The sequence below is a fragment of the Cucurbita pepo genome, chromosome LG14, assembly GCF_002806865.2.
Source record: "Cucurbita pepo subsp. pepo cultivar mu-cu-16 chromosome LG14, ASM280686v2, whole genome shotgun sequence".
NCBI lineage: Eukaryota > Viridiplantae > Streptophyta > Magnoliopsida > Cucurbitales > Cucurbitaceae > Cucurbita > Cucurbita pepo.
In genome coordinates, this window is record NC_036651.1 from 5,765,359 (window position 1) to 5,790,429 (window position 25,071).

The following is a 25,071-nucleotide window of genomic DNA, read 5'->3' on the forward strand; positions in this document are numbered from 1 at the left end:
ATCAAAAGTGTGTTCCTCTCCACAATATACACAAGATTCACCTACCGTCTCGGTCATTACAACAGTTGTATGGGCTGGTGCTTTGGTCATTGAGTCTTGTCCCAATGCTAGGTTTTGTAAAATATTAGTCACCGAAGCTAGTGAGCGTGATAGAGACAAAGCATCAACTTCAAGTACTCCTCGGGTCTTCTTTCTTGGATTGCTTCTCACATCGACCCATTGACAATTGTTAGATGCTATTCTCTCTAAAATCTCATATGCTTCATTGTATGTCTTTGACAAAATAGCAACATTGGCGGAAGCATCCACCACTTGTTTAATAGCAATATTCAATCCATTGTAGAAAGTCTCCATTTGGATACAATGCGGTAGTCCATGGTGAGGACACTTCCTAAGCATCTCCTTGAATCTCTCCCAAGCTTCACTTAGTGTCTCATCTTCAAACTGTTGAAAAGCAACAATCTCATTTTTGAACCGTGCATTTCTAGTGGGTGGAAAATACTTGATTAAAAATTTCTCTGCTAGACTATTCCAAGAATCAATTGTTCCCGGTGCTATGGTATTCAACCATGATTTCGCACCATATTTCAAGGAATAAGGGAATAAGCTCAATCTAATCACGTCTTTATCCACTCCTTGAAATCAAAATGAGTCACTAACTCCCAAAAATGATTTTAGGTGTAGGTGGGGATCTTCCGACGGTAGTCCATGAAATTGCCCAAATGGTTTGCAACATTTGAAACATCAAGGGCATTAGCTCAAATGTGGTTGGTTGCATTTCAGGTCTAATAATGCACGGATTTAGCTCTTCCATAGCTGGGTGTGCATATGCTCGGATTGCTCTTTCTCTGTCATATGCTAAATGAATGGCATTAGCAGTAATTCTCTCTTGATTAGCCATCATCGCTAGATTTTCAAACTCCTGATTTAGTTGGGCCATTTGCTGTATATTCTGTTATGCCATTATCTTTTTATCCCTCAACTTTCATCTAAAGGTTCTCTTTATTTCGGGATCAAAAATAAATTCCAAACTCGTAGGTGGGTTCATGCACAGAATTCTGCAGCAATTAATTCAGCAGTAGAACAACTTACTTTAGCTTCTTTTTGGATCCAACTCACGAAAATCTACAACAAGTAAAATAACCAAATTAGCTTCCCCGGCAACGGTGCCAAAAAATTGGTCGCTTGTGGATGTATATAATAAAATGATGGAAAATTCACAAGAATAACGGTAAGTATACACTATCACAAGTAGCAAGTAATAAGTATCACAAGTAGCAAGTAATAAGTAAATTATCGATTCCACAGAGAACCTATCTTTTTGGTTAATTTAATGGCGGGAAATTAAGGAAGTTTTTGGGTAACATTCAAATGGGTGTTGGTGATTTTGACCAAATAAATAAAACTAAAGCAGAGTGCCACTACGGTACAATAACAGAAAATGATGAGAAAATCAATGATAATGAAGAAGGTTTGGCAAAAAGAGATTAAATAGATAAGTTATTGAGTTTGGTAGGAGATTTTAGTTCTTTTAATAGATTTCCAAGCCCACTTCTCAGGTGATGCATGGTGATTATTTATTTGTAATTTCTATTAACAAGGCTAGAGGGGAAGAATTATTTCTAACCTTTTTATTACCCTTCAAGTCTCCTTGCGATGGAAGTAAAGTATTAAAAGGAAGTTCATTGCTCCCTCTCTTCTCCCGAATAAGAGAACAACTGTGTACGTAAAGTAGCTAATTAAACACACATGTAAATCATTAACAATGACTCTTTAATCAACTAAGATCATACTGCCAACATACTTAAACTATATAAAACTCTCACGCCTCCCCTATAAAGTTTAGCTCTTCATACAAACTGAATTAAATAGAGGAATCCGCATCTCAATCAAGTAAGATTGATGGAATAAAAAAAGAGAATAAGGAAATAGAGAGTTATCCCGCTTTGTTGTCGTTCGTCAATGGAAATTCCCTTCCCTTGAGCTCTTATGTCCACCTCTTTGCCCTAATCAATCCTTGTTGGTCTCCTTTTCCTTCTGCTGTCAACTGACAGCTACTGGATTAGGGTTCTCTTCTTTTTCTTTGATTTCACAACAGTTTATTGCAGTATAGGCTGCTGATGTCTAATCCGATTTTTCTCCTGAAGTGTGGCTCCACTCCTTTTTTGGTATTCTTTTCCTTTTATAATGTTTGTTTCTTCTCATTGAGGGCTGAGAAAGGATAAAATCGTCCACCTAGGATGTTTCTAATTTGGTAGTCAATGACCCACGTGGACTGCTGATGTGGATTAAAATTTTTCGGTCATTCCCGAAAAGTTTGCTTTCCGGATTGCTTCAGCATAAGGTTCACAATCCCACGCATGTGATAGATTATGAGCCCTTGGAGGTGGTAGAAGACTTTAGTTACGAAGAAAGACCCGTGAGGGTCTTGACATGTGAAGTACAAACTTTATGCACCAAGGACATTGCTTTTGTCCCAGTGTTGTGGAGAAACTAGCAAATAAAGGAGGCTACGTGGGAACGGGAGGACGAAATGAGGAGAAATACCCATAACCATTTTTTAATGTAGACACTTTCGAGGACGAAGGTCCTTTTTAGGAGGGTATAATGTAACGATAGATATTTAAAAAAAAAATCAAACCTCGTTGAAAATCGCTAGATATCTGGCAAGGCGCTCTTTTCGCAGATTCAAACTGTAACATGCCCCTTCATAAACTCCCAACTCACACCCTCCATAACCAGCACAATCTTGGCTTCACTCTAAAACTTGCACACGTAGCCGAGAGAGAAAAGAGATAGAGAGAAAGAGAATCCTCACCGGCGGATCTCACGCCGATGACGTAATTTCTTACTCTTCAAGAAAGCCTCAACGTGGTAGTGGATGTAGCAGATCATAAGGAGTGTCGTTGTCACCATAGATAGCGTTATTGAATGAAGGAGGCGTTGTCGGAGATAAGTCATAAACGACCCACAAGAGAATCATCAAGAGTCGGGTTGAGAAGATGTGATCCATGGGTTGAACACTTAGACTCAGGTATGGCCCATGGACCCACTCGCAACCTTCTTCAACCCAACCTAGAAGCGTACGACCTACGACCAAACGGCCCAACCACTCTTCCACTGCCTAGACCAAAAGCGTGAAGTCCGATCTGCTTGTCGACCCGAAGTCTGTGCCTCAACATGAGTGACGACCCACGCCCCCTCAGCACCACACGTGCCTTGCACGTGTCCTGCTCCCAATCGCGGCTCATCTTGGCTCGGCTTGGCGACTCTACTTGATGGCTTAAATGACTCGATATTCACATTTTATATCGTTTTCTAAGTTTTTGACTCCCCCGAAGTCATTTTAGACCTTATTGAGGCTATTTAAGGTTAGTAAGACTCCTTTTTGCTAAAAAAAAAAATACTTTTGAAATAAAATTAGGAGTAATCAATTCACTTAGCTATAGTATGTGTAATCGCATGTCCTCGAGAATGTGATATGGGTTAGTATAGGTGAAGTTATATATTTGAAGAATAGTTCCGAAGCAACTACAGAATAGTTAGGGACTTCGACTAAGACCAAATAAGTAAGTGGCCTTACGGTTAGAGTTGGACAAGTGACGTTACGGTTAAGTTCCTAAATTATATTTTTTTAAAAGTTTGTGTCTACTCGATTAACTTTCAAAAATATTTAATAAATTCTAAAATTTGATCTATTAAACTTAAATTGAATTTCGTGTAATAACTCTATAAATTTTTCAATATTTAAAAGTTCAATGTATAAATAGACCTAAAAACTTCATTTCAAAATGTAATGATTTTGCAATAAAAGAATAAAATCTGAGTTGCAAGAGACTTCCAATTTTGGGTGCTAAAATTTTATTATAAAAATGAAGAAAAGTGGAGAGAAAAAACCAGGCAGGCATCGTAGAAGAAGAGAGAAAAATGGGTTTGAATTCATCACATATGGAATGTTTAGTGTTGATTACCATTTTATTTTGCATTACAAAATGTTATGCCCAAAATGTGTTCAATATCATGCAATTTGGTGCAAGAAATGATGGACGAACCGATAGCACTCACGTAAACCTTCTTTTTCTTATTTTATTTTGTGAAATTCATCGTCAGCTTATGAAGAGAACGATACATTTCTTATAGAGGTGTGGAAACCTCTTCCTAACAGGCGTGTTTTAAAATCGTAAGGCGGACCGACAATATTTGTTACTGTGGGCTTGAGCTCTTATATGTTTTATATTTCTTTTAAAAGTTTTTGAGAAACAGAAGAATTAGAAGCCAAAGAATTCTTAAAATTTTTACGTTATTTTCAAAACGTGATAGAACTTTTTGAAACAATAAGATGAGAGTTTCTTAGGTCTCATTTCTTGTTTTTTACTTTTTCTTTGTTTTATTATCGATCTCATGTGTACACATTTTAAAAATTCTAACCAATATTTTTTTAAATAAAAAAAGTAATTAAAAAAAACATGGTTTTTTCTTTTGAAATTTTGATAACAATCCCACAGCGGAAAACAATATCAAAGGGAGATTAGCTATTGTCTGTTTCTAGGTTAAGAAAATAAAAGGCTTATTTGATCGTTAAGTGTTTTTTTTTTTAATTTAAATTTAAANAAAAAAAAAAAAAAAAAAAAAAAAAAAAAAAAAAAAAAAAAAAAAAAAAAAAAATCCAAAACTAATAAAATTAAAAGTTTAGGTTATTTTGTTGAAAGAAGATTATAAAAGGTTACTTGGTTTGTATAGGCATTGAGTAAGGCATGGAGCCAAGCTTGTTGGCGTGATGGAGGTGGTGTAGTTTTAGTACCAGATGGGAGGTTTCTAATTCTTCCGTTGGTGCTTAAAGGTCGATGCAAAGGATCCATTGGTCTACGGATTAATGGCGAATTGTTGGCTCCTATCGACCAACATTTCGCCACTGGCCAAACTTGACTGAGTATCTATGAAGTCGACAACTTTTTTGTCGACGGTTATGGCAGCTTGAACGGCCGCGGTTCTTCAGCTTGGTCTATCAAAACTTTTAACCGTCCGATTGTAAATCCTTTTCTCGATTTTTTGGTTAAAGTGTTAGATGGAATAGGAATTCACTTTTTTTTCTTTTTTTAAAGTTATTTGTTTAGTGACCGTGAAAGTGTTTATATGTAGTCTATGAAACTCAATAAAATCAACCATGCGAGAATTACGGGTATAACATCGTACAATAGTAAATACTTCCATTTTGGTGTGCATGGATGTAGTGATGTCACGTTTGATCACATTAGAGTAATGGCTCTAGAAGATAGCCCCAACACAGATGGAATCCACATTTCCAAGTCAAGTGGTATCAACATTGTGCATTCAAGATTCGAAACGGGAGACGATTGCATCTCTCTTGGTCCTGGAAGTAAATTCATCAAAATAACAGACGTCCAGTGTGGTCCAGGTCATGGAGTTAGCATCGATAGCCTCGGAAAGTACCCAAATGAAGAAGATGTCTCTGAAGTCATAGTAAGAGACTCCACATTTGTTGGCACAAACAACGGTGTGAGGATTAAAATATGGTCATCTTCACTTCCTAGTTTTGTTACCAAGATCGCTTTTCTCAATCTCGAAATGAAGGACGTAAAAAGTCCTATTGTCATTGATAAAAAATATTGCCTTGATTGCAACAGAAATAAAATGGTATATATATTCAAATTTGATAGTCTTTGGATAAAGTGAAATTGAAAATGGTATTAATGAATGTTGTTTGTGGTCGACAGAGTAACTCAAAAGTGAAGATTCGAGACGGAGATATGAAAATATACAGGGGATTTCAACGACCCAAGTATGGATAAATTTGGAATGCAGCCAAGTTTTACCATGCGAAGGCATAGTGTTGGGTAACATTAACCTTCCCTTCAAGGGTGCTCGCCAACCAACTTCCATTTGTAATAATGTGAAGGGCCATGCTTTTGGCAAACAATTTCCAAACTCTTGCCTTTAATTACTTTGTGTTCTTCGTTCTTCCTTAAATTAAAAATAATTAGAACCCAAAGTAAGGTTCCATACAGTAATAATATATATATCTTTTTTTTTAGATAACTTCAAATTCGTCCCAATGTTACTATATAGTATATATACATGATGGTAGAAAAGAAGAATGTACAATAGAGTAAACACAGCACACGATCGACCATGTTCTATTTGTTCCACCATAGATGTAACTCAAAAAAATTGGTCGTTGGCTCTCTACGTGGATCGTTGAACCGAGCAAGTTTTTGTTGTTGGTTGAAGATCATAATCGAAGAAGAGATGTTAGAGCATATTTGGGATGACAAGACACCGAAAGAAGCATGGGACACGTTTGTGCTGTTGCTCTAAAAAAAGAACGATACGAGGCTACAAATTCTAGAGAATGAGTTTTTGTCAATTTCAGAACGTGACATGACAATTGCTCAGTAATTTCACAAGGTCAAATCAATCTGCCAGGAGATTACTGAACTAGACTCGAAGTCCGCCATTAGAGAATCTCGAATGAAGAGAATCATTATCCACGGATTGCGACCAGAACATAGAATCTTCGTTATTGCTGTACAAGGATGCCCTTCTCAACCATCACTTGTAGAGTTTGAAGATTTGTTAGCCAACCAAGAAGCCATGACTAAACAAATGAGAGACATCACATTTAAGGAAGAAGAAGCACTATACACAAGTGAAAGTTGGAGCAACAAGAAGTCGTCTACCAAACGTGGATACAAAAATGGTGACAAAAGAAGAAGTCATGAAGGAACTGCACAATCTGAGAGAGCTTAAAAGAATGACAACATGAGTTCTCAACGAAAGAGATTTGAAGGTAAGTGCTACAATTGCGGGAAGAAGGGCCACATGTCCAGATATTGTTGGTCCAAGAAAAAGTTTGTCGAAAGCAATGTGGCATCCTCCAACATAGAGATTGAGGAGGAATGGGATGCAGAGGCAATCTGTGTCATAGGAGAAGACTTGCTAGCGCTCATGGGAATGATGTGAGAACATATCGAACGAGGACGACTGAATCATTGATTTAGGATGCTCAAACCACATGATTAACGATCAAAGTGATGCAATGGAAGAGGGGTGGCCCTCAGAGAAAGAAGTATTACCAGGCTTGGACATTGAAGAAATTCTTCAACAGGTGATGGGGGAGAAAAACTGAAGAAATTCTTTCACAGAAGATGGGGGAGCAAATTATATACATTTGCTTAAATGCTGGTGTGCCTGGAGATTTGAGTGACATTGATGTTGATGAGCAAGAAGTGACTCAACCAAGTGAACCTGATGAAAAGGAAAGGACACCTCAACAACTTAGACACTCAGAAATAATCCAAAAGCCAAATCCGGAATATGCCAACGAAGTTATTATACAAGACAAAGTTAAAGAGCTAGAGACGTATGGAGAAACATCACCAAATACGGCTTGGCAGCAGACAATGGAGGACAAAATTATAGCCTTGGAGAAAAATCAAAATTGGGAACTAGTGCCAAGATCAGGAGAGGTTAAATCCTCTTTTGCAAGTTGAGTTACAAAATAAAGTATACCCCCAATGGATCAATTGTGAGATACAAAGCTCAGACGGTAGAACCAAGGTTCTCTCAACAATATGGACTAGACAATGATTTAATTTAGTCCATTGACGAAAATCACTATTGTACACGTTTCTCTAGTACTTTTGGTAAATAAAAATTGGAAATTATGGCAGATGGATATGAAGAATACTTTCCTGAACAGAGAGTTAAACAGAGAGTTCTACATGAACCAACCAAATGCATTCGAAAATGAAGTTGGAGTCATTAGTCAGTATATGCAAAGTCCGAAGAAGCCTCATTTTGATGCGACTCGACGGACCTTGAGATATGTTAAAGGATATCACGATACTCAAAGATCAAGCACCAGGTCTGTATTCAAGAACAATTTTTTGGTGTAGGAAAAGACAACCAACGGGATCATTGTCAACTAGAGAAGCAGAGTACAGAGCCACTCAGAAAAGTACATGGCTAAAACTCTTGATGGAAGATTGGCACCAGAAAATTGACTATTCAATACCACTTCATTGCGACAACCAATCTGCGATTCGCCTAACATAAAATCTGGTGTTTCATGTTAGAACAAAGCATGTGGAGAGGCACTACCATTCCATTAGAGAGAAAGTTCTGAAGGAAGAAAACGAGATGCAGCAGATCAAGACAGATGACCAAATGGCAGGCTTGTTTACAAAAGGGTTAACATGAGAGCTTTCGTTGTCAGCTCAACATGGTGCAGCGATTGAGGACTAGTGCTGAGGGGGAGTGTTAAAATATCATCACTATCCCAATAGAGCCAAACTCAATAATTGTATGAGACCATCTCTACTTATTATTTAACTCTTTTAGAATAAAAATAACTAGATATTGTAGGGAAGAGAGGTAGATATTTTAGGAAAAAGATTTAGATTTGTTAGGGTTAGATTGTGGGTAGGTTTTATAACTATATATTGTAGGGGAGAGAGGTAATATTTTAGGAAAAAGATTTAGATTTGTTAGGCTTAGATTGTGGGTAGGTTTCAGTATAAATATCCCTCTACCCTAAGTAGTTTATCATCCCAAGAAATACAAAATAGTAGTATGCTAGAAGGTGTGTTGTACAAAGTAGTAGTATTCTACAAAGTGTATTGTAATCTCTTTTTGATATGTCTTAATAAAGAGTGCGAGTGTTTCCCACCGAGAGTTGTGTTCAACACTTTCTATTATGAATCCTTTGTTATTTTATTAAGTTTTTACAAGATTATTAAGGATGATACTATTTGCTTAAGTTCAAACTAAATGATTGGTGTTAAATAATTTTTGTTTTTTTGTGCTCTTAACATGATTAAATCAGTAGTTGACTAAATAAGGAGGTTAAGGATAATCACTTAAAAATACAATAGTTTTTAATATAGATAGGTTTATAGAATGTCCTAATCCAGCATAATCTAACCACCGAAGAATGTGCATGCTAGCACGTTTTATCAATCTTACAAATATTGCTCAAAGAAAGGCTGAGTGTGTCTGTAACGGATCAGAAAAAAAAAAAAAGGTCGTCGGCAGGACTGAAACGGTCGTCGACGTTCGCCGGAGTTTTCGTTCGCACACGACCCACAAAGAGCGCCCGACGCCGGGGTCACCACAGAAACCAAACCCGACCTTTAGGTACCTCCAAGACACCTGCCGAGAAGAAAAATAGTGAGAAAACGAGAAAGACAGTGAGAAAATCTGACGAAGCTACGGCAAAGCCAAACCCTACGAAATCGACGTTGAAACCTCCTATTTACGCAACGAAAATAATCCCAAAGACTTTTACACACACCAGGGATAGATTTAGACGATTCCTACACGTTGTATACTGTAGGATAAGGGAGACAGAACGTCGGATTTCCGAACCCTCTCAGATCCGGGAGTGTTAGGCCTTTACGAACCAAACAAATACCAAAAATGGAATTAGGGGGAGAAGGAGACTCGAAAATGGAGGAAAAATGAGGCCAAAAGGACATCGAAACGACGTTATCGGGGAGAGAGAGAGAGGTCACCGAAAAATTTCGTGTAACCGAGCGAAGAAGACGAAGTCCGACCAGAGGGGCAGACTCCCGCGACTCGAATAGAGTCAACCCATTCCAGTCCAAACCTCAGCCGACGACACCCCCGCGGCCCAGTCGCCTCATTCCAAACCAGAAAGCCCAATTTCGGCCTAACCCATCAGCCGCGACCCGAGACCAAAAACCCAGCCGACCCAAGACCTGCAAGCCCAATCCAATACCCGACGCTCATAGCTCAGCCCACCTGCAGACGTTTCCTCTCAGTCTAGGCCCGATCCATCACTCGCGGTCAACCCAGACCTGCGACTACAACTGAAAACCCGCACACTTGACTCAACAACCCGCGCCTCGACCCGAGACCACTTCACACGCGTTGCCCTCTGGTTGTGCCACGTGGCACGTCTGTAGCGCGACACCCCTTGGCTCCGGTGGCTTAATCGGCTCGGCGGTGGCTTCTCGGCTTTGGTGACTTATTTGGCTCGAAAAACCTATTTCTGAACTATTTGTCACCGTTCTGACCCTCTCGAACTTAGTTTCGACCCCGTTTAAGGTAAAATAGATCATTTTAAGGTCGTATTTCACAAATTCAAGTTGGAAATTAATTATGTTTGTGAAATACTAACGAAGGTGTTGAATGATCCAATAGGAACCAACCACCAACGGGAGCGTAGGACGTATACAAGGAGCTTGGAGCTTATGTTTATATTTTAGGCAGTACTTCGGCTAAGGCCAAGTAAGTGGCTCACCCGTCGTAGGTTACGCGTTGTTTGTTGTATGTTGGCACGTGCCCGTGGGTTCGCACGTGTCATTAAATTGTATGCTAGACTGTTGTGCTTAAGTATGTAATCTTGTGAACGTGAATGCATGTTGTTTAGTATGATGTGATATGTAGTGCTTATGACGTTTATGATGTTCCTAAATGATTATGGCATGATTGTACGTAATATTTGTATGTATATAGCATGTTATGAATGACATGATATCACGATAAATGAAATGAAATGTAACCCCGTTAGGATTATGTATGATACGTAGACTAAAAAAATGCGAAATGACATGTTAAGCATTAAAGATGATAGTGGGGTTATTCATTAATGATAAAAGTAGAAATATTGGGGAGCTCATGCATTATATATGCTCATGCATTTGGGGGATACCCCTATTCCATCACGAGGGTACGGACGCGAACATCCAATGGCATGACAACGATCGTTATGTTTTGCATAGCGCTGTCGTGACGGTTACTAGTTCTAACGGGTGTCCGGCCTAAGGAGCTCCCAGAATATGCTCGCCCGACAAGGAAAGTGGCCCAGCGGTGTGCGAACTGGCTGGTGAGCCCATACTCGCACGTATGGGCTGTGTGTAGAGTATATGGTACATGTCCAAATTACCCGTTAGAACAGCATCGTAGGAGGACAGATTGAAAGATAGGTCCCATCATCTCATTGCATGTGATTGTTGCATAACCCCGATAGGGGGTCACTTACTGAGTATTCTAGAAATACTCAAGCCTCGTGCTACTATATTTTTCAGATAAAGGCAAGGCTCCCATGTGAGATCGACGGCGACATCGCACACCCCGGGACCGTGGCACATGCATAGGATAGTTGTTTTCCATTTTGTAGTATAAGTTAGTATAGGTTGAATTTTGGTTGCATTCAAAGGATAGGTTAGTTTAGGTTGAATTCCCGTTTGCATCATTGGTATAGGTTAGAATAGGTTGAATTGTAATCGCATAATAAATCATAGGGTAGTATAAGACAGTTGTTTTTTTTTTTCCCCTTTCTTTCCCCTTTCTTTCCCTGGTATTCTTTCACGAGGTAATAAAAGACCAGCGTAAGTCGCATTTATGATAAGAGCCCATTTAATGTAAATTCCGCATTTCAAGGTATAATAATGACCTTAAATTATAGGTAAAATTTAGGGTCCTTACAGTGTCATGACCCGATTTTTGAGACTTCGAAGCAAGGATTGCAACTTAAAACAAGTTGAAAACGATGGTGTTACTATAAACCGTGCATAAGCAATTTGGATGTTAGACACGCTAAGTACATTAATTGTAGTAAATTAGCTAGCATGTTCAAAAATATTAAAACTCAATGAGTTTGAATACTAACATTTTGTAGTTCAAATTCCTCTTTCCTCACGAACCGGTTTCAAACCACCACTAGTGTCTTCCCTTCGGCCTTAGAACTGGATTGTGGAATCCGGTGAGTGATTAAACTTGATAGGAATTTAGTATAGGTAAAGAGAATGTTTTTGAGAGATTTTCTCAAAAGTTCTCTAGAAGAATTTCCATGTAACTTGAATAGAGTCATATTTGCATCTTCATCCAAATTTGAGATTACCAAATTTTGACCCTCAAAATTCCACTCAAATTTCTGGGATTAGTTAACCAAATTCCACTGAAAATTCCACTCAATTAACCAAATTTTGACACTCAAAATTCCATTTAAACTTTTGGGTTTATTGGGCAAACATGCAAGTTTGGTTAAACTAAATTTTGACACTCAAAATTCCACTTAAATTTGTGGGATTATGTGGCAAACATGCATGTTTGGTTAAAATCATAGATTGACACTTCATATTCCACTAACTCAAAAGTGAAGTCAACATTTTGACTTTCTTTATTTTTAATTCAACAATTAATTTAAATAATTAATTTTAAATAAAAATAATATTAAATGATTAATTAAACAATTTAATTAATATTTAACATTAAAGCAAATGCCAATCCCAATCCATTTGGGTACATATTGATTATGAATCTCTATTCATAATTAAAATATTTAAATCTTATTTAAATATCTCCAATTCTGTCTTTTTGTTTAATTCATAATTAAAACAAAATGCGGTTAAATATATCGTATATATTTAGCGTATATTCCCTAATTTGAATTCGAACACTTCGAACTCACTCGTCATACTATTCTAAGGTTTAGTTCAATATGAGCTAGCAGTGGGACCTAATGGACCTACAGATCATGGGCTCCAACCTTCCGAGTTGAACCGACTAAACTCATTAACCTTGTTAACCAACATTCGTTAACTACTAGGACACTCCACTATAGCCTAGTAGTTGCACTCCCCTCACTATAGATATATTTCTGTCCATTTNTGCGGTTAAATATATCGTATATATGTAGCGCATATTCCCTAATTTGAATTCGAACACTTCGAACTCACTCGTCATACTATTCTAAGGTTTAGTTCAATATGAGCTAGCAGTGGGACCTAATGGACCTACAGATCATGGGCTCCAACCTTCCGAGTTGAACCGACTAAACTCATTAACCTTGTTAACCAACATTCGTTAACTACTAGGACACTCCACTATAGCCTAGTAGTTGCACTCCCCTCACTATAGATATATTTCTGTCCATTTGATGTAACCATATTAGTAAGTCAATCCTTCACAGGTTGTTCATAAGTAGAGCTAGGTTAATTTATCGTTTTACCCCTAAAGTTACTTCTTGTTTCTTAAGTCCCACTGATCCTCTAATGAACAATTGGTTTGTGGTCCAACCACCAAACTGAATCCCTCTCGGGCCAATAAGAGTGTGGGGTCCCTTGTTCAAGAGCTTAATACTTAAGGGAACAACCTCTCTACTATCCCTAAAAATGGGTTGGAGTGAATTCCATCTTACACCCTATGTCCCCAGCTATCACCCAGTCTTACCCCTGAAATGGGAGGCTTATTGAGTCGGCGAACTCGGGCCACTCTCACCCCATGCAAATCTAAGGATAATTCCGAATAAACAGGAGTTCATAGTTAGCTCAGGACTAAGATCGAGTTACCTTGGTCATCGAATGAAAAAATCAGTCTCAACAGTAAACGACATTATAAAGTGAGAGTGGTTTTGCTTCATGATCCGATCTTATGCAATACTCATTGTATAGGATGCCCCACTCACATGTCTCCACATGTACAATTTAGTGATCACATTGTTTATATCATATACAAAAGTGGGCCGCATCCATAGTGTCCCCAGAATAAGGTACTCAGCCTTACCCTGTACTATAATTGTTTATATCATATACAAAAGTGGGCCGCATCCATAGTGTCCCCAGAATAAGGTTCTCAGCCTTATCTCTGTACTATAGATCATTTTGACTATATACTTGAACTTGATCCACTCTTATGTCTCTATCATCAAGTAATCATGCTATAGCCCGAGTGTTCTTAGTTTATAGAATTTAGATTAATGATCGTAAAATTCACTTTATTCAATAACAATCTTTACTGAATAAACATCAATAATAACTTTATTGAAAACAGAATATGTTTTTGTTTACCAACTATGAGTTTTTGGACATAAAACCCAACAGAAAATATGGTAAAAATTTTCAAATTTAAAATAAAATGGATTTAAAATATGATATAAAATAAGGTGTCTCAATCATCACATAAAAAAATCATGGTATGACAAGATTGTATGATAAATATTTGGATTTAGGGAGGTTTCAAACATAAAAAATTATATTTTCATTATAAAAATTCAAAAATTGTTACAATAAGTTAATAGTCATTGTGGTATTGATTGACATGAGAGTTACCATTACTTTAATGTTTATTTTTAAGATTATAAATAGTCATTCATGATGTTGCTCTAGGAGGAAGATTTTGGATATAAAATAGAAAGTTGCATATTATGCTTCTTAAGCCACATGCTTGTTCTTTTACATTTCTTGTGTTTAAATTTGCATGCTAGAATCATTCAAATAGTTTTGATCAAGCTATCTTGTAGAGTGATTCGAATCACAAGTTTAGAAACGAGTTTTTCTTACCCTTTATTAGATAATCTAAATAATTTGTTTCAAAACTTTATCTTATATTGATTTTTAATCGTTTTTTGGGTTCTTCGATAATTTAGATCTAGAGGTAAAAACATGATATTTACTACCTTAAAAAAGAAGTTTAATTTTAAATAAAAAATCAATGCAAAGTAACAAAAGAGTTTTGGAGATTGTGGATATGGCTTTTTGTGGCTCCAACTCAAGATATCGGTTGCCGCCACCCTTCTTTTTTTTTTTACGATTCTGGATAGTAACAAAATTATTAATAAATGTAACAGAAAGAGGAAAATCAGACGTTAATTTATTGATTGAAAGAAGATTTTTAGTGAGATGAGGGACAATCAAGACATCTAATTAGTGAATATTTGGAACATGAGAAAGATACCGGTGTAGGTAATGGGTAGGAATGCACCGTTTCCTACGATCACAGAGTCCTTACCTATTAATTTTTAGACTGATCCAAAATAGATGGGTCAGCGGTCATATGGGCCGAAGCTCCAATGTCCAAAAACCAATCAAGAGCATCGGGTTCAGCAATAGAATAGGATGTGTTGAAGGCTTCAGCAAGGTGAACATGAGTAGAATCAGACCGAACATACCGTTGGTGGCAGCGGTCAACATAATGGCCCTCTGTGCGGCTTATTTGGCAGCGAGGTGGTTGACGACCCTGACCTGAGTGGGTTCATCCTCGATTGGAAGAGTTACTTGTAACGACCCTAAATTTCCACATACTCAGAGTCGCTACTAACATCTCATGCTCATCTATAATGCGGAAATATAACTCTTACATAAACATAATTGATAACGTAAACTTAAAAAAAAAACGTTTAAAACAACTTCTTCTCTGGAAAACACAGCCATGGTCTTACGTGTTTAAATATGAAATACTGAAATTTAGAGAAAACAAAAACAAAAACAAAATAATTTAAAACAATGAAATGCACAACAACCTAATCTAACTTAAGACTAGAATTTTAAATATGAATCTACCCTATGCACGTGCCACAATCTCTGCTCGCGATGCCGCCGTCCTTCGTACAAGTGCGCCTTGCCTTTACCTGAAAAATGATGTGGCACACGGCCTGAGTATTTCAAAGAATACTCAGTAAGTGGCCCCACTATAGGGACCATGCAAATGGAAACACATGTAATCATGATTTAGGGACCTATCTCTAAGCATCTTAGGGGTGGCCTCCAATCTCGGACAAATTGGATGTGTAGTACTTCTCTACACACGACTCACACGTGCGAGTGTGAATCTCTAGGGCACTCGCACACTCCCTGGACCCTCTGGTCAAGCTAATCTGTAGCGACGTCCGGAGGTCAGCGGAACCCCATAGTGTCATGCACCTCATGAACACCCTCATCTGTGTGCTTTCGCACCTGTGCGCATTCGCGCTCATCATACGGTGCGCGTCCGCACTCATCATCTCTAGGGGAAGTAGCCCTATGCTTATGAACATACAATATGCATGAGGTCCCTCTAAATCCATCATAATGTCTCTTCTGACACAACCCTCTAGTCTCATCTCTTTGTTACTCTAGGTAACACATACTCGTGGATATTTATATTAATATCATTTTCACGCTCTTAGGGTTGTGTCCTATGTCGATCTAACGACATGATGCAATATGGCACTCATCATCATATAGCATGCTCAATATGGAAAACATCATCATATTAAGGTAAACGTCACGCAATCATCATACTCATCATATTGCCACAAAGTGCATCAAACATATCAAGTACGACATTCATCAAAATATATATATACTGAGCACATCATCAAGTATCGTAACCCACACATCATCATAACTCATACATCATCATAACTCATATACCGCATCGTACGACATAGTTCATACATCATCGTAACTCATACAATTTTTAGCCTATCCTATAGTAAGGCCACTTACCTTGTTGGCCTTAGCCGAAGTATTCCCTAATTTAATTAACGTAAGCTCCCGTTCCTCGAGAGCTACTCCAAAGGTTGCTAAAGTTCGCTTCATATCGAACCGTTCGTCACCTTTCGTTAGCATTTCACATTTTAATTAATAATCCAACTAATAATGTGAAATACAGCTCTAAAACGGTCTCAGTAAAAATCGAATTCCACGTTTTCATTGTTTCTAAATTTTGGTTGGGTAGTAAAACTTAAATTGAAAATATGTCAATATTATTCCATGGTGCTTCAATCATTCAATCCAACTATGGTTTGTTATAATATTATATTCTCTCGTTACAAATAATAATAATTTCTCACATCTTCCATTTTCCTTCTCCCTGTTGTACCACTTTTGTTTCTCCTCTCTCTGTCTTCTTTTTTCTTTCATATGAATGACTATGAAATTATAAAATAATATTCTCAATTCTGTTTTGTCTTTACTAGTATGACTATCCTTTTTTTCTTCTCTTCCCTAAAAACTACTTATTAACAGAAGCCATTTTCTATTCTATTTTCTTCTATCTTTCTTCTCTTTCCTAAAAACTAAACGTAAGCTATTTTCAATCTATTCTGTTTTCTCCTCTCTGCCAAATGACCGTCGCGAGAGGTCATTTTCGATCTATTTTAATTTTTCTCACTAAAAATACTTATACATCCATCAATTATGATTTTCTTCTATCTCCTACAAATGATGATTCAAATGCAATTCTATAAGCCATTTTCAATCAATTTTGATTTTCTTCCGATATCAAAAAATCTAAATAATTGAAAAGTAGATCTAACATAACTTTTCTATCTCTGTCAGATAAAAGTAAAGGAGATCTAACTTACCGATTACTTTTCGGTCTCTTTCCATTCCTATTAAATCTGCTTGAAGTGAAGCCATCTCCAATACTTCTCTCCCAACATCTGTGATCTTTCCTCTGTTTCTTTCTCTGATTTTTCCCTTCTCAAAATCTTTGTTTCTGTTTCGTTTTTTTTTTTTTTTCCAGATCATTTTGCTGTGGTAGGAGGGGTTGGGGAGATATGTGGGGAAGGTGGAGAGAGTGATAATTTTTTTTTTTTTTTTTTTTTTTTTTTTTTTTTTTTCTTTTTCGGGTCGTTACATTACTTTTGTGAGAATGAGAACGACCTCGCTGGTTGCTAAAGGAAGTAGAGTGGCTTCCATGGGTGCGACCACGATCAGTGACTGCAAATGCCGTAGGAGTGGAGCGTTGAAACAAGTCAAAACTTTTAGGTTTAGAGACTAAATGTGCAAAATAGGGGAGAGGGGTGAGAACCATGCAGTAGAAAAAGCTGAAAAATTGGTATGGAGTCCATAACACAAACAAAAGATGACAAATCTTGGGGAGAGAAAAATTGGAAATAGCCTTCCTTCGACCAGATTTAACCAGGGAGAGTAAAGAGATAAAAAAATTACTGGTAAGTTAAATCTCTTTATCTCTGACCGAGATAGAAAAGTTATCTTAGATCTCTTCTATTTTTGTAATTATTTAAATTTTAGATATCTTAAGTAAAAATCAGAAGTGGTTGAAAATGGCAAGAGGTATAGAATTTAAAAAAAAAAAAATGTTCGCCATATTTTTTAGGAAAGAAAAGGAAAATCAGAATGATTGAAAATTGCCAACCGTATGGTGTTAACAAAACAAAGGCAAAACAGAAATACAGAGAGAAAAATAAAAAGTTTAAGAAAGAAAATATAGATAAGAAAAAATAAAGATTCGGGAAGAAGAATGACCATAGAGAAGGTCATCACATTGTTAACAAAATTAAGAAAAATACATAAAACAAGAGAGAAAAACAGACTACTATTAACAAAATCAAAAGAAGAAAAAAAAAAGAAATGCAGAGAAGGCGAGTACTGTTAACAAAATTGAAAAGAAAAGTAAAAAAAAAAAAAAAAGAAATACTGAAAAAAATAAAATAAAGGGGAGAGTTGAGTAAGAATTGATAAGAATCACCCAATGATTTGGGAGTAAAAATAAATTAAAAGATGAAACAAAGAAAATAAAAAAAATCACTTAAAATAACTCCATCAAATTATTCCATAAGATAGGAATAATAGAATATGAAATCTTAATAAAAATAGAATATATATAGATGCATATTATAACGTTACAAGACTCATGTAAAATTTTTAATGCTGGCATGAAGTCTAGCACATGAACCATTGTAAGATTTAGAGAATTGAACTTAAAATTGATGTCGTGAATTCATGTAGGTTGACTTGGATACAAACGATAAAACCTAACTTTGATTAAGGATAAATTGGTGACACCAGCCTAAGCTAATCATGTAAGTGACCTTACTATAGGATAGGCTAAAACTTGTATGAGTTATGATGATATATGAACTGTGTCGTACGATGCGGTATGTGAGCTATGATGATGTATGAGTGTATGATGATATATGAGTTATGAAGATGTGTGAGTTATGATACTTGATGATGAGTATAATATATATGTATATTTCGATGACGTACTTGATATGTTTGATACACTTTATGGCAATATGATGAGTATGATGATTGTGTGACGTTTACCTTAATATGATGATGTTTTTCATATTGAGCATGTTATATGATGATGAGTGCCATACTGCATCATGTCGTTAGATCGACATAGGACACAACCCTAAGAGCATGAAAACGATATTAATACAGGTATCCATGAGTATGTGTTACCAAGAGTAACAAAGAGATGAGACTAGAGGGTTGTGTCAGAAGAGACATTATGATGGATTTAGAGGGACCTCATGCATATTGTATATTCATAAGCATAGAGCTACTTCCCCGAGAGATGATGAGTGCAGACGCACACAGTATGATGATGAGTGCGAATGTGCACATATGAGGGTGTTTATGAGGCACATGACACTATGGGGTTCCGCTGACATCCGGACATCACTACAGATTAGCTTGACCAAAGGGTCAAGGGGGTGTGCGAGCGCCCTGGGGATTCACACACGCACGTGTGAGTCGTGTGTAGGGAAGTACTACAAATCCAATTTGTCCGAGACTGTAGGCCACTCCTTTGATGATTAGAGATAGGTCCCTAAATCACGATTGTATGTGTTTGCATTTGCATGACCCCCTAATAGTGGGGCCACTTAGGGAGTATTCTTTGAAATACTCAGGCCATGTGCCACATCGTTTTTCAGGTAAAGGCAAGACGCACTTGTACAGAGGACGACGACATCGCGAGCAAAGACTGTGGCACGTGCATAGGGTAGATTCATATTTAAATTTCTAGTTTTAGGTTAGAATAGATTGTTATGCATTTCATTGTTTTAAATTATTTTGTATTGCTTTTATGTTCTCTAAATTTCAGTATTTCGTATTTAAACACGTAAGACCATGGGTGTGTTTTTCCAGAGAAGAAGTTGTTTTAAACGTTTTTCGAAGTTCACGTTATAAATGATGTTCATATAAAAGTTATATTTTCGCATTATAGATGAGCATGAGACGTTAGTAGCAACTCTGAGTATGTAAAAATTTGGGGTCATTATAGTTGGTATCAGAGTTTTAGGTTTTAGATTTTGTAAACTAACCTACGATGTAGGCTTGACACGTTCCACGGTCCCAACGTCGATGCCCCGTCACCATCAGGTACGCCTTGCACAAGATAAGAAAAGAGAATTGTTTTCAAACTCACATGCATTTTTATGTTAATATTACTGAAATTGTTGTGATATTTCACGTATTTATTTAAGGGTATGATGTGATGTGTTGCATGGTGAGTGATTTTGTTTGCAATATGATGTGAACTTAGTATATGTGATATATAGCATAATTTCATAAGTAATGAGCCTTATACTTAAGAGATGCTATCTGAGTTTCTAGAACCATACTGCCTAGACCACGCGAAAGAGTAAGACGAGGAAAGGAACAACCTCCTATTAGAGGTAGAGGACGAGGTGGGGCTGAAGAGAACTCACCTCGAGAAGGATCAGAGACAAGGTTTGTATTAGAACCCTTATTGCATGTATGGTCGACAAGTACCCCAACGAGGGTAGACCTAGTAACTACGGATAGAGTAAAGAATGGCCAAGCAATAGTAGCCGATCAAACTCTAAGCGTAGACCTAATAGTAGTAAAGATGTCCGACTTCAACATAATACTAGGCATGGATTGACTAGCTACAAACTGNAAAAAAAAAAAAAAAAAAAAAAAAAAAAAAAAAAAAAAAAAAAAAAAAAGTGATATTCTCACTACCGGTGGGACATAGCTGTAAATTTAAAGGTACAAATACTGGGACTAACCCAAAGGTAGTCTCGATGATGAAAGCAAAGAGATTAGTCCAACAAGGTTGTTGGACTATATTAGCATGTGTTGTAGACGTAAGAGGAAAATAAAAGGCCCTAGAGAACGTGCCCATTGTAATGTACGGTCACTACGAATCCGTAGTGATGTCATTTGGCCTCACTAATGCCCCAGTTGTGTTTATGAAGTTAGTGAACCGGGTATTCAAGGACTATCTAGACATGTTCGTTATCGTGTTCATTGACGACATCCTAGTATACTCGAAAATAGACCTAGAACACCAAAAACACCTTAAAAAATTTCTAACCTCCCTAAGAGAGAACAAGTTGTACGCCAAGTTCTCCAAGTGCAAATTTGGCTACAACAAGTCTTTTTCTTAGGACACTGGTGTCAAAGGACAGAGTATCCATAGATTCCACTAAGGTCGGAACGGTCACAAAGTGGGAATGCCCAACTATGGTAACATCAGTACAAAGTTTCTTGGGACTAGCGGGATACTATCAAAGGTTCATGCCGAACTTCGACACAGTTATCGAGAAAAGGGGTACCATTTACATGGAATAATGATTGTGAGGCTAGCTTCCAGAATCTAAAAGAGAGATCGGTAACCGCCTTGTTACTCACAATACCTGAGAGCTCAGAATGGTACGTAATCTATAATGAGGCGTCCAAGAAGGGATTAGGATGTGTGTTAATGCAACGCGGTAAGGTTGTTGCATACATGTCCCGTCAACTAAAAGAATACGAAAAGAATTACCTTACCCATGACCTGGAGTTGGCCGCTGTAGTGTTCGCACTGAAAAATTTGGCGACACTATCTGTATGGAGAGAAAACTCAAATTTTCCCGACCACAAGAGTTTAAAACATTTCTTTACTCAGAAAGAGTTAAATATGAGGTAGAGAAGGTAGCTAGAATTGGTGAAGGACTACGATATAGATATATCTAGTACCACCTTGGAAAAGCAAACGTGGTCCCAAGCGCTTTGAGTAGAAAGACAACCCACTCGTCGGCCCTCATTACGAGGGAAGTAAGGGTACAAAGAGAATTTGAGCGAACCAATATAGTTATAGCGACCGAGAGAGTCATAACTCAACTGGGTCGACTCACAGTGCACCTATGGTTAGGCAGAGAATTATTACCTCCCAACGAGAGGATCCTAATCTACATGAAATCCTAGGCCAGCTGGTCGAAAGTTCAGTAGACAGATTCTCGAAGTTCTCAGATGAAGGACTATTGTATCAGGGACGCCTATGTGTCCTGAAAATAGAGTTAAGGAAAGAGATACTAACGGAAGCTCACAACTCGCCATTTGCCATGCACCCAGGAGGTACTAAGATGTACAAAGATTTAAAATAATATTTTTGGTGGAAGAGCATGAAGAGGGACGTGGTCGAGTTTGTGAGCAAGTGCTTAGTTTGTCAACAAGTGAAAGCTCCTAGACAAAAGACAGCGGGGATGTTACAGCCCCTAAGTATACTGGAGTGAAAGTGGAGAAACATAGCAATGAATTTCATAGTAGGATTACCCGAAACGCTTAAAGGATATACAGTGATCTGGATAATTGTCGATAGGTTGACCGAGTCGGCACACTCTTACCTGGGAAAGTCACATATACAGTTGATAACTGGGCACAACTGTGTGCGTAAGATAGTAAGACTACATAGAGTTCCAATATCTATAGTGTCGGATCAAGATCCACGCTCTACGTCGGCGTTTTGACGTTGACTTCAAAAAAGCGTTGGGTACTCGGCTCGAGATTGGCATCGCCTTCCACCCCCAAACAGATGGACAAACGGAGCGCTTAAACCAAATCTTAGAGGACACGTTACACGCTTGCATATTAGACTTTAAGGGAAGTTGCGCTTTCAAGCCACTATTGGAATGACACCGTTCGAGGCTCTGTATGGAAAATAGTGCAGGTCCCCGCTATGTTGGGACGAGGTAGGTAGAGAGATCTAGTAGGACCCGAGCTGGTCCTAGTCGCCAATGAGGTTGTTCAGAAAATTCGAGCGAGGATGCGTGCTGCTCAAAGTAGACAGAAAAGCTACGCCAATGTAAGGCATAGAAACTTAGAGTTCGAGATAGGAGATCTAGTATTCCTAAAGTTAGCACCCATGAAAGGTGTCTTGAGGTTCAGACGTAAGGGCAAGCTAAGAACTAGATTCATCGGACCATTCGAGGTCTTAAAGCGAATTGGTCTAGTAGCGTATAGGTTAGCCCTACCTCCCGCCCTCTCAGGAGTTCATGATGTATTTCACGTGTCGATGCTGAAGAAGTACATTACGGACCCTATCCACGTAATAGACTACGAACCCCTCCAACTCCATGAAGATCTGAGTTACGAGGAAAAAACCAATAAGAATCTTAGCAAGAGAAGTAAAAGTGTTACGCAACATAAACATTGCATTCGTTAAGATGTTGTAGCGAAAACACCACACCGAAGAGGCCACGTGGGAGCGTGAGGATGAAATAAAAGAAAAATTCCCCGACTTATAAGAGTTGGAGACTTTTAAGGACGAAATTTCTTTTAGGGATATATAATGTAACCATTGGAAAATTTAAAAAAATAAAAATAAAAATGATAATAGTAATGGTAGTAATAATAACAATAATAAATAACTAAATAAATAAAATAAATAATCCTTCCCTCCACCGGTGATCAAAAAAAAGAAAAAAAAATGTCAGAGAGAAAAATCCAAAAAGTAAACAAACCACAAACAATAGAGGCAGATTTGGGAAGAGACAACTGGAAATTGCCTTACTTCAAGCATATTTAACAAGAATAAAGAGAGTTAGGTAAGTTAGATCTCTATATCTTTTAGCAAGTTATNATTCTCAACAAAAATGAAAAGATGAAGCATAGTATATACAGACAGAAAGAAAATAAAAGATTAAAATAAATATGAGAAAACAAGAAAGTAGTCAATTGAACGTAAAATTGATGTCGTGAATTCATATAGGTTGACTTGAATACAAATGATAAAATCGAACTTTCAGTAAGGATAAATTGGTGACACCCGCCTAAGTTNAAAAAAAAAAAAAAAAAAAAAATATATATATATATATATAGAATTAAAAAAAGAAATTAGTTTATGATATTTTTAGAAAAAGAAAGGAAAATGAGAATGGATTGAAAATTGCCAACAATATGGTGTTATGGTGTTAACAGAATAAAGACAAAACAGAAATACAAGAGGAAGAAAATACAGATAAGAAAAAAGAAAGAGGAAAATAAGAAGTTTAACAAAAAAAAAATAAATAGATATAAAAAAAGGAAAGATTTGGAAAGAAAATCAATTAGAATAAATAAAATAAAATCAAAAGGAAAGAAACAAAAGTGGAAATACGGACACAGCCAAGGTACTATTAACAAAATGAAAAGAAAAGAAAAAAAGAAATACTGAAAAAAAAAAAGAAGGGTTGGAGTAAGAATCGATAATATGATTTAGAAGTAAGAATTCATTAAAAATTGGCCAAGAATATTCTCAACAAAAATGAAAAGATGAAGCATAGTATATACAGACAGAAAGAAAATAAAAGATTAAAATAAATATGAGAAAACAAGAAAGTAGTCAATTGAACGTAAAATTGATGTCGTGAATTCATATAGGTTGACTTGAATACAAATGATAAAATCGAACTTTCAGTAAGGATAAATTGGTGACACCCGCCTAAGTTAATCAGGTAAGTGACCTTACTATAGGATAGACTAAAAATTGTATGAGTTATGATGATGTATGAGTTATGACGATGTGTGAGTTATGATACTTGATGATGTGCGTAGTACATATATATTTCGATGAATCATGTACTTGATATGTTTAATGCACTTTATGACAATATGATAAGTATGATGATTGCGTGACGTTTACCTTAATATGATGATGTTTTCCATATTGAGCATGCTATATGATGATGAGTGCCATATTGCATCATGTCATGAGATCGACATAGGACACAACACTAAGAACATGAAAATGATATTAATACAAATATCCACGAGTATGTGTTACCTAGAGTAACAAAGAGATAAGACTAGAGGTTGTTTCAGAAGAGACATTATGATGGATTTAGAGGGACCCCATGCATATTGTATGTTCATAAGCGTAGGGCTACTTCCCCTAGAGATGATGAGTGCGGATGCGCACAATATGATGATGAGTGCGAATGTGCACATATGAGGGTGTTCATGAGGCGCTTGACACTATGGGGTTTCGCTGACCTTCGGACATCACTACAGATGATCTTGACCAGAGGGTCCAGGGGGTGTGTGAGCGCCCTGGGGATTCACACTCGCACGTGTGAGTCGTGTGTAGGGAAGTACTACACATCCAATTTATCCGAGACTAGAGGGTACTCCTATGATAATTAGAGATAGGTCTCTAAATCATGATGGCATGTGTTTGCATTTGCATGGCCCCTTATAGTAGGGCCAGTTACTGAGTATTCTTTGAAATACTCAGGCCGTGTGTCACATTATTTTTCAGTTAAAGGCAAGATGCACTTGTACGGAGGACGACGGCATC

At 37.2% G+C, this 25,071-nt stretch overlaps 2 protein-coding genes and 1 non-coding gene across 3 annotated transcripts in view; all 3 read left to right on the forward strand.

The window, feature by feature from the left end:
* Positions 1–370: 370 nt before the first annotated feature.
* On the forward strand, positions 371–476 carry LOC111810955. The gene has a single exon (XR_002817471.1). It is a non-coding gene; the product is annotated as a small nucleolar RNA R71 (small nucleolar RNA).
* Positions 477–5,259: 4,783 nt separating this feature from the next.
* On the forward strand, positions 5,260–6,768 carry LOC111810452 (probable polygalacturonase At2g43860). The gene is made up of 2 exons (XM_023697158.1): positions 5,260–5,655; positions 6,445–6,768. Exons 1-2 carry the CDS (start codon positions 5,260–5,262, stop codon positions 6,766–6,768), a joined length of 720 nt encoding a protein of 239 aa, XP_023552926.1.
* Positions 6,769–7,166: 398 nt separating this feature from the next.
* The window catches only part of LOC111810453 (exopolygalacturonase-like), a 28,008-nt gene continuing 10,103 nt past the window's right edge, over positions 7,167–25,071 (forward strand). Inside the window, exons 1-3 of the mRNA XM_023697161.1 lie at positions 7,167–7,487; positions 7,692–7,885; positions 8,097–8,190. Coding sequence (XP_023552929.1) covers positions 7,167–7,487; positions 7,692–7,885; positions 8,097–8,190 — 609 coding nt within the window. The remainder of the gene's footprint in view (positions 7,488–7,691; positions 7,886–8,096; positions 8,191–25,071) is intronic.